The sequence below is a fragment of the Melospiza georgiana genome, chromosome 3 (assembly GCF_028018845.1).
Source record: "Melospiza georgiana isolate bMelGeo1 chromosome 3, bMelGeo1.pri, whole genome shotgun sequence".
Taxonomy (NCBI): domain Eukaryota; kingdom Metazoa; phylum Chordata; class Aves; order Passeriformes; family Passerellidae; genus Melospiza; species Melospiza georgiana.
Genome location: NC_080432.1, coordinates 77338157 through 77352716, shown reverse-complemented (window position 1 = coordinate 77352716; position 14560 = coordinate 77338157). Strand labels below are relative to the sequence as shown.

The 14560-nt window shown below is 38.6% G+C and overlaps 1 protein-coding gene across 1 annotated transcript in view; it reads right to left on the bottom strand.

The window, feature by feature from the left end:
- The window catches only part of MAN1A1 (mannosidase alpha class 1A member 1), a 139007-nt gene that overhangs the window by 102358 nt on the left and 22089 nt on the right, over nt 1-14560 (bottom strand). The window contains exon 2 of the mRNA XM_058020925.1: nt 119-215. Within this exon, the coding sequence (XP_057876908.1) occupies nt 119-215 (97 nt within the window). The remainder of the gene's footprint in view (nt 1-118; nt 216-14560) is intronic.

Here is a 14560-nt window from a genome sequence, read left to right as displayed (position 1 = left end):
GAAACATCATGCTGCATGACAGGGAGCAGCAAGAAAACATACTTATCACTTATAAGCTTTTCAGCTGATTTACTGTTCTATGCTAACGTCACTAAGCACAAAAATACACTGTACTCACCAAATAAATTGCTTGAATGTCCTTGCTTAGATATGGGTTTCAGTTCATTTAATCCCCATGCGTAACGCTTATAATTATCCCAGGCATGCTTCATCATCTGCAGGGAAACCAAAGCAGGATTATGGTGTTGATTTAGCAAGAAGCAACAGCAAACACCAACTTGAGAATATTCTCAATATTAAAAACATTTAGTACAATTCTTAACCAAATTCTTGTCATATGCATTATGAAATATTCAATAAAGTATAACAGTGGCATTGCTTTCCAGGTGGCAGTGGGATGGCTGCTATAAGAATTACATGACTGTCCTCTCCAAGCTTATGGTCAAGACACACTCAAAAGTAATTAATTTTTAGGAAGGGAATTCATTGTGTCATATATCAATTCAATTGAGATTTTATTTCCCTTAGGCCTACATCTCAGAAACTGAGGAAAGTAACATTTTTAAACAAGGTTTTCCCCCTAGAACCTTTAGATTCTTTAAGGTGAACATAAAGCTTACAGTAGTTTTCAGATTCTGGCAGAGACCTGCTTGCATACAACTAGCTGGTTCAAACTCAGCACAGCTAGTAACAAAAGAAGGATGGTAAAGTGGGCAGGCAGAACCCCTAGAAAATGTTGTGAGGTTTTTACAATACAATCTTTTATGACTATAAATGCATCTGTAGCTACTTTCACATGTCATTTTGCACAAAGAAATGAAAACTTTTACAACTGAGCATATCACCACCAAATCACATTTGGCACAAGAAAAGGTGCACCACAGATAAACACTGCTTTGGGAATAAATACTGATTTATCTGACACCACAGATAAATACTGCTTTGGGAAACAGCCTTGCAGAGCCCAGCACAGTAGTGCTGTGGTAAGAGCAGGGGGCATCCACACAGAAGTCAGGGGAGTGGGTTGACTCAGGAAAGGCTCACACTCTTCACCACCATCACCAGGCATATCTGGTGTGATCTGTCCTTTCTCAGAGCGGTCCAGGTGCGTGTCCAGGAGCCCATGTGCTCCTCCCCAAACATGTGGTGAGAAGAATGCACACAGCTCTGCAGGCCTGGTGACAAATCACTGCCACTGCAGCAGGTCCAGCACCTCCCCTTGGCAGCCACCAGTTTTAACACCTGCTCAGGAATAGTCTTCTTTAAAGGTCACCACAAGCAGCATTACTTTATGTAACAGAAAGAAAGATTTTGCCACCTTGCTGCTCTTCCTCCCCTCTTCCACAAGGCAGAGTAGTGCTGGGAATGCCAGAGGTCATCTTCTAGACAAAAAGTGACAATTTCAGACCTTTTCAGAGATAGTGCTTCAGGCTGTCAGATGACAACACTGCTCTGTCCTTGCTTTCAGATCTCTTCTTGAGGCCTTGTGTGTCAAGGATAATTTTGTTAAATAACAGTTATAATCCTAAATTTAAAAGCAGCAGCCTTGGGACATGCTGATAATAGTAATCCTGCACTTTCTCCTTTTCCTCTTTTCTTTGCTCAAATCTCAGAGAAATTATGTAAATTAAAAATCTGCATTAAACCATACTATAACAAATGACAACAGATTTTTTAGAATACTGCCATACTCATGAGAATAAACATTTCTCCACTATTAATGGGAGAAAAAATGCACATCTATCCTGCACGAAAATTCACAGATGTTAATCCACACTACAGGTCTAGCTTTACAAATACAAAAAATGGCAATGGCAGTTAATATGTGACCATTTTCAAGCAAAAGATTAGCCTGGTGTCAGATCTCAGCTGAAAGGCAAGTCAGAGGCCCTGTGGAAATGGTCTTGGGCCATGGATAGCAGTGATATGCCAGATGGAATTGCTGCCATCCATGGCCTGAGCCCAGCAGGAGCTGTTTCCATTGCTTGACTTCATTGCAGAATGGCTTAGGAGCTCCCCCAAGATGGAGCTTTTTGTCTCAAAGCAGAACTGGTAATAGGCAGCCAACTGGCAGGCTTTATGACTATGGGCTCTTCTCAGTCCCTGGTACAAGGATCAAGACTGCATGAAACCAATCATTTGCCCACAGCATATTTTCTAATTTACCAATTGAAATTGTCTGGTAATTTGCCTGTTGTACAAGAAAGACTTATTCTGCCCTGCCATCATATGCCAGACCTGCAAGCTCAGCTTTAGATATCAACGTACAAACCCCCGAGATTTCGGGAGGCTAAATCCTAAGCTTTGTCAAAGCTTATTTTCTCATGCAATCACATCAGAATCTTTTCATTTGCTTAATCTTAATCAGGGCACACCAGACAAAAGGCCTTGTTTTTTTTTTTTATTTAAGTAAACTAAACTTGTAATTAAGTGGCCTGAATCAAGGGGCCTAAAGATGCAGTACTATAACATTATAACTGCTCAAGCCACTACCAACATTGTTCTTCCCTTTTCCCCTCCTTTTTCTCCTAGCACTTCTATGCTCCTTCTCTTGCCTAAGAAATGCAGTGGTCATCTATTCCCAAACCAAGTCAGTTTGGAAACAGAAACTTTTGCAAGTGATATTCTTGTTTTGAGAAACACTTTTGTCTTTTCTGACTCCCCAAGTCAGATTGTTGCCAGTATCAGAGTTACCAAGAGGGAAAGGCAGGAACAGCTCCAGACTGGTTCAGTCCAGCCACAACAGTCACAAAGTGTGTGATGCTACAAGATGTTCTAGATGTAATCACTTTCCTTTAGTTTTTCCCCATGGATTGACACTTCAATAATATGGTATCATAAAGGTATGTGTGATTTGGTAGCAGAAACCACTCTGACTACCCTCTTGCTCATCAACCCCTAGCTAATAAGACAGGAGGATAACCCAGACAGTAGACACTACGTTCTAATAATATTTATTATTGTGTGCCAATGAACATCAGATGGGTTGTTGGGCCTTTTTTACAAAAATTTCCTCCCATTCTGCCAACTATTCAGGTACTTATCTAATTCTTTCCCAGGAAATTACAACGTGTGGATTCCACAAGCCAAGCAGACTTGAAAAAAAACAACAACAAAACCCCCCAAACAAACAAACAAAGAAAACAAAAAGCACTGCTTTTCCTAAACTTAAGGAAATATTCCAGTACAAAAAACCCTACCAGAATTTACTGAGCAGATCAAACTCATCTCTTTTGGCTAATCAAAGTGTTCTTTAGAACTCTTCCAGAAAGCCTAGATTTAGACAAAGCCACTGAGGTTAGTGAGTAAATTTACTCCTAAGAAAGGACATCCTTGCTTAGACATTTGGAGATTTATGGACATACACTGAAATCAAAACGCAGCTCCAAAAGCAGTCAGTGAGCCCTCTAGTGTTTCAAAAGAAACGAGTCATTCCAACCAGACACAACCGTGAATGGCTCTTCACAAAAAAGTTATTAGCTCGTAGTGTCGCTGGGTTACTGGGCAAAGAGCCCACAGACACAGCAGCCAAAGAACCCCACCTCAATCAACACTGCCTTGCTACACAAGCGACCTTGGGCATCTCACCTAACAAGAAGTCTCAATTTCTAGGATTCAGTACATCAGAAGTACTCTACATTCTTTCCCTCCTGTGGAAATTACAAAACCATATTAGGTTTCCCACTACATTAACTTCCTCTCTGTAAATAGCTTCATTTTCTATGTAAGAATGAAAAAGTTCTAAAATATAGCTTCATTTTCTATGTAAGAATGAAAAAGTTCTAAAATATTGAGGAGCAATTTTAATAGACCCAGCTCACCAAGGTAATTCTCTGCTTAGGCAAAGCTCCTAGCACTTCAGAAACTAATTTTAACAGGTTTTTTTTTGAGAAGAAATCCATCTATCTTTGCAGTGTTCACCTTTTTGTTTGCACAGGATATTACCAAATCATTATCTCCTGATTTTTCTTTTTTTTTTTTTGGTAATTCACAAAATCTTTTGATTACATCTCTGACTACTTGTACAAGTGCTGTTGATCACTTGAAATTTCTAAAGATCACAGTTTCTGAGAAGATCTGGTACATCAACACAACTATGTCTTTTTAGCATCGTTACTGATGATGTTAAAAAGACAAATTCCCAGTGAGGGAGACTCCAGCAACTTTTGACTAAATGATTCCTGATACTCTTTAACTCCTCTACAGTATAACTAATAAAATTATTTTAAATAACTACATATTAGCCTTCCAGGATGTTAATAGGTAGAGTTATATTTGCACAGAAGCATCCCTCAGTTCTTCCACTTTTACCACATATTTAAAAAAAATTCTCAGAATGGTTGGGATAGGAAATGAGAGACGACCTGGAGATCAACCCCTTCCAGCTTCTGTGCTAAAGCAGGTTCACCCACAGCAGGTTGCACAGGATTTTGTCCAGGCAGGTTTTGAATATCTCTAGAGAAGGAGAATCCACAACCAGCAGCTTGTTCCAGTGCTCTGACACTCTCACAGTAGAGATTTCCTCACATTTAGATGGAACTTCCTGTGTTTCTGTTTGTGCCCACTGCCACTTGTCTTGTTGCTGGGCACCACTGAAAAGCCTGACCCCGTCTTGACCTTATGATAGTTGTATGCATTGGTAAAATCCCATCTCAGCTGCCTCTTCAGGTTCAACAGGCCCTTAGCCTTTCCTCATAGCAGAGAGATGCTTCAGTTCCTCATCATCTTTGTAGCCTTTTGCTAGACACTCTCCAGTAACTCCTTGTCCTTCTTGAACTGGGGAGCCCAGAAAGGTTCATTGAACCTCAAACTCTAGCACAAACTATCAGTTCTTTCTCTGTGAAAGCAGAGAATAAATAAAACGCTTTCCTACAGCCATAATATTGGCCAACTCAAACATGATGATAATGCACTCCCATTTGTTGGTATTTTAGTTACTGTCATCTTTCAAAACACTCTAACACAACACCTAGAGAGGACATATAAGTCACTTGAAATTCACAAAATACAGCTCTATTCAAACATTGACAGAAAACAACAGCAATGCTGAATCAGCACAGTAAGAGTGGTGTTTAGATGGAAACCCTTGCAGTACCAGGCGGAGTGAAAATAACTTAATAAGGTTTATTTTTAGCAGTTACATATAAGTGGGGGAGATGCAAAAGAGGATGTCAGGAAAAGAATTAAAGCACCTTTTAGAACTGGGATATTAAAGGAGAAAAAGGACTAATTGCATGAAATAGTACCATCCTGACCTTCAACAGAGCCATTTAAATCTTGCCAAGACAGAGGAGGAAGGCAGAAGACCAAGGTAACTGAAAGTTCAAGAAATGAAGAGAAAAAAACCCCCAAACTACTCCCTTCCAAATCAAACCTCCCCCTGCAACAAACCTCTGAAGAAAATGTAACAGTTTATATAGTCTCTATGAACACCCATCCCTGGCTTAAATAATCTTTTCTTTCTCAGTTTACACTGATCTTTCTACACATTTAAGTTATTCTCACCTTTTAAACTCCTTACCAGAACTACATGTTCACTCAGGCTACTCTCCCTGCATCTTCTCTCCTTGCTGCTGGAACTAAAACATCATTTTCCCACAGTATCAGCAAGGGCAAGGAAGTCCCTAAAATTAGTGAGAAACCTCAACAGGCATTCCACTTGAACTTTCCTCCTGCAAAAATCAACTTGCATGGCTGAGGACTGTTCTGGGTCTGGCTGGGATGGAGTCAGCATCCATCACTGCGGCCCATATGGTGTTTTGAACAGGTGCCTGAAATAACGCTGATAACACAACAGTGTTTTGGCTGTTGCTGAACAGCACTTGTAAAACAGCAAGGCTTTCTCTTTTTCCAGCTCCTGCCCCTTTTCCACTCCCCCTGAGAGGGAAAATGGAGGAGGTGGCTGTAAAGTTGAGGAGGGGGACAGCTGGGAGAGCTGACTCCAGTTGGTCAAGGGGTTATTTCTTACCATGTTCATCATGTTCAGCAACAAAAACTGGGGCAGAGGAAGAAGGGGCAGTTTTCCAAGGTGGCTGCTGTTCAGTGACTGGGCATCAGTCTGACTGTGGGAGGATATGAGTGATTGCTTTTGCACCATTTGTCCCTGTCCCTTCCTTCTTTCACCTAATAAATGGGCTTTATGCTGACCCACCAGTTCTCTGGCTTTCATTGTTCCTGTTCCCTCTGCAGCCCACCTGGGCCAGCAGCTGTGTGGATGCCTGGCTGCTGGCCCTGTGACCCACCACGGTGTCTGCTCAGCGCAGGAAGTTCGTGACCACAACACAAAATTCCGGTTTTTTGCCCCGATGAAATATTACATCAACGTTAGCAAAACCTCAAGTTATAGAAAGCCTTATATTCTTACTTTCTGTTTCCACTACTGTTAACTATTCTGTAAACTATTCTCCATAACCTGTTCGCAGCCACTGAGAACCAACCAAATTGCAGCACGGCAGAAAAAAACCATTATAAGAATATATTATTAGCAAATGCAATACTACCTTTGAAATTATTGCCACCAATTAGGATTTCTGTGAAAAACTGTATGATCTACCTTCAGCTGATTCAATATCACTTTCAAAAAGCTGTGCTGGATATATGAAAGCTTTGTTTAATATGCTCTTACTGAATCTACTGATTACCACAGTGAGTAATTTTTAGAAATATACAGCCTTTGTTTCTTTAGTTATCAAAAGTATTACATTTGTGTTTCACCATTTTCACAATGATATTTAGTGTAACATTGCGCTTTAAAGAAATACAAGTTATTAACTGAGTTTATTGAGCTTCTCTTGAATAATATGCAACTAGAAAACATGAAGTAATAGATTAATTTTCTCTTTATCTCAATATATAATGCTTTTTCTAGGATTAGTAAGCACAACTATATTGCAAATTCATTTGACATTTTCCCTTGTTTCTGAGCATGATCTTTGTTACCTTTGTCAATATTCACTGTTATTGCTTTGGTAATGCTTTAAACCTTTCATTTCAATCTTTTCTTGCAGTTCTGCATGCAATCCTAACACATTCCAATGTCTTTTCCATCTGGAAATATTTTGATCACTAATAACTACCTTGACTTTTTTTTAAAGTAATTTTTATCAGTATTCACAGTGTGTTCAGACTTGCTCTATAGTGGAAATTCTAGATAAAGATGTAAGGTGTTCCACTGTAGTTACTTCTTCACTGGTTAGTCCATAACCTTATCTAAGCAAACATGCAGATCTGACTACCAATGATACATGCCTGCTTTAGGCTCTTTCAGTTACTCTGTCTACTGTTATGCTGGACTACTGACAGAATTCACTATGCGCAACTTTCCATAAAACGAAAACTTAACTTTTTAACCAAACACCAAGGTTCACTAGAAAATGAGTAAAAACTGGTTTACATCCAGATCACTGTTTTCTGTATATAGAATTGTCTCAAGTCTATTTGCAAACTAAAAATTAGCAATTATACTTGAATTTTATTTTAAGCTATTTTCTGTTACTATTGCTTACTTCAGATACAAAGCTGAAGAAATAATCTCCAATGTATAAAGGTTCATCTCAGTTGATACTGTTTATATTTTTTTTCTCTTGAATCTGACAGAAATGACAGATTCCCTTTCTCTGTTGGCAACAGAAAACTGTTTTTTTCCTTTGAGACATGTAAAATAAATCCTGTCACTATGAACCTTCATACAAATAATCACTTCTTATCTGTCAGCAGGAAGATTACTGCAAATCAGGAGCTTGACAGATTTTTGGTGTTTATAACCTCATTTCCTAATGGCATCACCCTGAGTTAAAAGCAAACCACACAGCGTCAATGTTTGTGTAACAGGCACCGCCGCAGTGTCACCATTTTTAATTTAGCAGGTGGATGACAACCATGCTCTGAAGCCCTGGCAGGCTGGAGGAGTTCCCATGAGTGCTTCCTGATGGCACTTCCAGCCAGCCAAGAAAAGCCACTAATGAGACTTTAGCATTAGTTTTTGGGCCAGCAACACGGATTCCCAGTCACTGCTTTCCATGAAGCAGCACACGAAGGTTTGGGGAAACATTTAAGTGCTCACAGATTCCTTGTGCACTGTGATGGGAATGAAGGACTCCCAACAACCCACAGGTTCATCCAGCAGTAGGGCACTGCCAGACACAAAGTAGGGGAAATATCCATGCCTCCTACCACTACTAAGGTAGAACTAAGGTAGCCAAACTGGATTACAGGATTTCCCCTTAATATTAAACATGCACATCGTATAATGGAATACTTTATAGGGTTCTGTATTTAATGATCTGCATTAAAGGGATATGTGAGCAAAATCATGCTACTTCTCAGCATTTAAATATCTTACAAATAATTCATTTCTTGCCCACAAGGACAAATTAAAATATAAAAAAAAAATCTAGCATTTGCATAAAAAAAGGGAAGGAAGAGAAAATAAAAATCTCAAGGCCTATTCTGAGAATTAATTCATCTTTTGTATTGTAAAGCACTTCAAACTCCTCAAATGGAAAGCCTTACAGAAATGCTAAGTATTATTCCCTCATGTGTTAAGTTACAGATAAACTTCTATTCTTATATTTTCTATTCCTCACAGTAGCTTGTAAGCCTCCTTAGGACTGTATTAAACTATCCAACTAATATTCATCATATGCTGTTCTGGGCATCATTTATTAACCAGGGACAGACTCTGCACACTGCTTCATTCTGTTACTCATTTTAAAAGGAATCAATTATCCTATTAATTCTGTAACAAGAATTCTAATTAAAAGGTAACTAAAGAGAACAGGAAATTTGCAGGTAAAGTATTTTCTACACTTATTCTATTACTGCATATTTTATTTAATGCACAAGTACACAAGAAAAAAGAGACTATTCCATGTAAGAAATTACTAATAAGAACAGCAGCCCTTATGCTTTGATATCTGCATTAAAAAAATAATTTGAAAAATGATTGTATGACATGTGAAACTAATCCATGATAACAAGTCACGTTTTACTCATTTGTCAGGCGTACCTCTCTTTGTCAACTGAGTATAATTGAAATATCTCTCTTTGTTAATAGTAATGTACTGCTAAAATTATGAATTTACTGAAAACCTGGAGACACCAGAGTATTTTACTATTGGTTTCTGAGAGCTAGCATACAGTTCATTAACTATTGCATTGCTCATTTTAGTAGAAGACACCAGAGTGATAAGGCAGAGAAACCTGAAGGAAGACCTTCAGGAAGGAAGAGTTTACCTGCATACTTCCTATAGTAATATCATTCAGTTAGTATATTATATTAGCCAATATCTACAGCCTGCTTCTTACCTGGCCATCTCACCAGTACAGCTACAAGGAAAACAAACTTTTGGTGCAGCACAGAAGTATCCTGAGACCCCTTCCTTGACCAATCAAAAACCAAGAAAGCAAGAAAATGTATGGCCCTTCCCACAAAGAGCACTGTCCTTGCACTTACTGTAACCAAAAGTCTGTTTAATTGCAGACAAATGAAATTTAGTTCAGGGAAATAGAAAAAAGGGTGGTTCAAAATCTTGCCCACGTAGTTACCCAAATAACAGCATTCACCCTACCTTGAACCAGCCAGAGTACATCAGTTTTAGAGTCATTCACTCAACTCCAGCTGTCTTTCACCAAAAGTATAGAAAACAAAATAGATATGCAAGAAAATGCTATTTTCTTATCAAATGGAGGGGTTTGAATAATCTTTTTCTTATTATGTTTTATTTTCCGTCCCAGGTAAGCTAGGATTTGAGTATGTTCTGTGGACATTTAAATAGTTTTTCCTGAGAATATCTGCTTTGAAAGCATCAGTTAGCATATTGTTGAACTCCTTCTTCCTCCAACTCTCAGTTACTAGTGGGTGAACCAACCACACATTCCCACTAGCTACGGGACTAAGTGGAAAAAGAAAAAATGTAGTACTGAGGTATAGTATTATGAAATTACACACAATTTATGGTAATAACTGAAAATCTTCATTGTTAACTTATACCACTTGTCATTTATGTCTGTATACATAAACAAGATAGAAATCTTGAACTGTCCAAGTCATCCACTTCCAAACAAAGGAGCAGTCTAAAGAGCAAGCCATACAGTCTCTACCTTACAACTTAGCAACTGTTACCAAGATCTGCATTTCAGAAAAAAAATGAAGCCTACAGCCTGTCACTCAAAACCACTGCATTACTCCAAGGCTGTCTTCTTCAACACTTAATATTAAAAGTCAGATGGACTCTTTAACAGATACAGGGAAAAAGTATTTCCTTATCACTAGCACAAGAGATAGATGATGTTTCTTCAGACAACCTATTATTTCAGCAGTTTGGATATTTTTTTTTTCTTAAATCTCTGTGGTGGATAAATCAGTGATGTTCTATTGTTCTGTTTTTTTATCTAAGGAGAGTCACTGTCAGCTATTTTTTAAGAACCAGATCACAAAGATGTTTTGTGTTAATTAAACACCCATTAAAAGAGAAACATTTCACATTATAAGGTAATGTGGAAGAACTCAGGTCATTGTTCATTACTGACAATAACCAAAAAGAAAACTCAAATATTTTCACTTAAAACAGGAAAGCATTGAAGAGTTGTATAAAGAAATTGCAGAATTAGCAGCAGCCTCTGAAGTTCATGCACGATTTGAATAATGTCATAGAAGGGAAGGCAAAAAGAAAGCAATTTGTGGAAATACTACTATTATGAACAATAGTGGTATACATAGACTCATCCCACTCAGTGTCATTTTTTTTTTCTTAGTCTACTTATGACTTGCTACAGTTTCCAAGAACTCCCAAGCTGAAGAGTGTGAACAGTTCAGCTCCTGCACCTGCATGATACAATCATGCTTTTGTTCTCTTTTTCCTACTATTCTTTAAGAAATGATTTGGTAAGTTTGGCTTCTGATTAGATTATAAATTATTCATGGCATGGACTGTATGTCCTGCTTGTTTTTAGGTACCTGGCACTCCACAGCCATGCTGCTAGTGAAGTTCCCAATCTCAGCAGGGGCAAGGCAAATAAAAAAGTGAGCAGTACAATAATAAGCAGTGTTATGCATTAAAATACAGACACAGAAGTGATTAACATCAAGGTGATTCAAGCTGCTGTTTCAGAGCATGATTAACATACACAAAAATGAAACAAGATACTTTCACACATTTTGAACTTCAATCTCTCCTTATATGCTTCTAAGTTTTATTCTGCTGCTAAAGCCAGTAACAAAGTTTTGGCCACCTTGTTAAATGGAAATTGTCAGCATACCCAGGTCTATCCAGCATTTCTTTTAAGATAGAGACAACAACTAAGAAAAACAACAACAACCTTCTTGAAGTTTCTCCCCCTTGCAAAATTAGTCTACATTCATCCCACAGTCCTGCTTCCCTACCAGGGAATTGGAAGTGACAAGACAGTATCCTTGATGGTAAAAAGTTGTAGTGGTGAGATGAATGGCAGACTGGCATTGACAGACAAAATTTCAGATGTATTTTCTAAGAGCAATGTTCCTTTAATCATATTTTCTTTTATTTACTTGTACTTGATTGAAGCAATCACTTTTAAAGGTTTTTTTAATTGCAGTTTTTTTTCCTTAAGAAAAAAAATGAAACAGTGAGCCATGCATTATTAGTCGATTTGGGGCCATTACCAACTTAAATGAAATGGCTAATAACAGTAAGTAAAAACAAAAATAAGCTACAAAAGCTACTAGAGTTTCCCAGTTAATGAGAAACTTACTAGAGCTTGATGCTGCCCCCAAACTCATGAAGTGGAGGGCAGTTTGAGTTTTCAAAAATGTTGGGTACTGACAATAAATGCTTCCCCCATCCTCAGGCCATCAGCTTTGACAAAAGGCCAGCTCTTCCTTTTCCCTCCCCTCTCCTCTCTCCAGCTGGAGAAGCTGAAGTACTGTTAAAGCTCATTACTGTGGCCACAGTGAAACTGCACTTTCCAAAATCAGAGAGCCTGTTCACTGAAGAGTATTTACATGGATTAATCAGATATGCAGTTGCTCCATGGATCAAGGGCTAAGTCTGCATCATTACCTCTACCGCCAGAAAGTCTCTTCAGTCTGATATTCTGGAATTAGGGCAAAAGGATGGGACTGATTCCCAGCAGTTGAAAACCAGTTACACCTGGGTCAAAAGCAGGTGATGCAGTGCAACCTTACCAAGCTTGTAACCAGCCACTTTGGGGTGGGGGGAGGAAATCCAGCCTGGGAGCCAGGGCTGCTGTTGGCAGAGGTCAAAACAGGCTGGAGAACAGGCCAACAAGAACTTCATGACATTTAGCAGGGTTCAGATGGTGCACAAGGACAAGGAGCCAGGGAGGCAGAGGTGTGGGCTGCCCAGGGTGGCTGTGCCAGCTCTGTTGTGCTCTGGGGGGTTCCAGCACTGTGGAGGCAGAGACCTCAGTGCAGCCCTGTCCGGCCTTGGATCAAGGACCTTCTCATACCTCCAGACCAAGTTATCCTGCAATCCCACCAAATTCAGTATGGATTGCACATATTTATGCACATTTTTTAGGGCAAGTAAATTGACTTGCATTTCCTGATCAACAAGTACAAAACTGCAAAATTTCAGCCCAAGATTGTGGCTGTTCAAAATATTCCAGATGAAAATCATGAATTGTTAAAGCCTTTTCCCAGCCTTTAGAAATATTTCAAGGTATTTTCTATATTGAAAAAAATATGTCAGCTATGCAAAACACTGCCAGCTCATTTTTGACAGGAAGTAAGAGCTATCTACTTATGGCAATAGTATAGAAAGATCCAAGAAGAACAGTTAAGATAGTCAGACCCTGGCAAAATGAGATGAAGATCCAGTATCATCTACAAATTCATGATTTCTGCCCATTTCAAATTTACATCTACTTATCTTGGTCAGAATTGATCAAACAGCTTTTCTAGGGCTGCATTTGATTTCAGAAAAAACCATTATTTTAAGAAGTATTTATTTCTGTGGCCCTATCTCCAGGAAACATGGGTTGTATAGTAGCAACTTTTCTAAGGTGAAAATTTCTTGCTGTAAATTAATCATCACATCTAGCTGTGCACACAATGAAATAACCACCAAAACAGGAAATGTGTATCAGCTATTTTCCTTCAGCAGTTTTATCTCAGTATTCGAAATGGACATTGTAAGCTGCCTAAACATTACCATTCTTTGTGTGGCATTTTTTTTCCTCTTGGAACATTTATTTGATTAGGTGGCCTGTGGATCCTGACACAGTCAGTGTTGGTCAGGTTCCCCAAATTCAGGACACTCAGACCTTATGCCTTTGCTTAATTTCACTACCACATGATACAAACAGCTGGATTGGCAAATTAACTTTCCAGTTCATGTAAACACATCTGCAAAAATAGTAATAAAGACACTTTCCCCATACCCAACAGGTGAAATGCACCTACTGGTATCTATATTTCCTTCTGTCAGGCTGGAGTAATGATGGCACCTTGGAAATAATGCATTTATAATGAAAAGTACAACTATGCCATGAATCCTTTTGTGGAAGGGTGGTGCTTAAGAACAAACTTTAAAATCTAAACAAGTCTGCTTTCATGTACTGAAGTTAATTTAACCCTTAGGTAGTATCTATTCCAGTGCTATACACAGCATATTAGTGCTTTACACAGTATTTTTCTTACATATCTAAATCTTCCTCAGCAATAAGCAGACATGATTGACATAGAAAATCATAAGATGGCTAATAGTTCATCAATTCCATGTGAGTTTGGGAAGAACTGTCACAGGCTTATGGAGAATGCCTCTGATCATGTTTTCATGGCAGTCAAAAGAATCAGATGCTCTGTTATAAAAGAAAATAAATGCAAAACCATAAAGCCATTATGAGACAAAACCAGCCACCAAGGATACCAGTGGTCTGTTCCAAAGATCTCCTGGCAGTGGAGAATACAGAAGAAAAAGAAAGAATTCAGTTAAGAGGCATTATGATATTTTCATCAATGGAAAGAATGAAAAATGGGCAACAAGATAAAGACATGAAAAAAGTAAGGATTGTTACTGAATGACTTTGTAAAAGACAAAAGGAAGAAATGAACCACACAAACAATTAGGTTTGTTACTGAAAAGGCAAACACTCGAGAATCATTGCCAGAAGATACAGTAACCTAACAGGATACTGAAGGATTTGAGAGAGCAGATGGTCAGAGAGTCCCAAACTTCATACTGCATTTCCTGAGCTGTTAAGAAAAAGTGTGTCAAATGCAGTTTTCACAGCACAAATGGAACATAATTTTAGTTTGCACAACCTATAACACAGATAATGGCATGATGACTTTTATTAGGAGATACCTTCTAGCCAACACACCCAGTAGAGACTTTATATTATAGAGTCAAGTGGCTGTGATTAAGGTTGGAAAAGACCTCTAAGGTCACCAAGTCCAACCATTAACCCAGATCTGCTAAAGCCACCAATAATATATGTCCCTAAGCATCACACCTAGCTATCTTTTAATAACCTCCAGGGATGGGGATTCCCTGGACAGCCTGTTTCAATGCTTGACAATCTTTTAGTGACAAAGTTTTTCCTAATCCCCAACCACTGG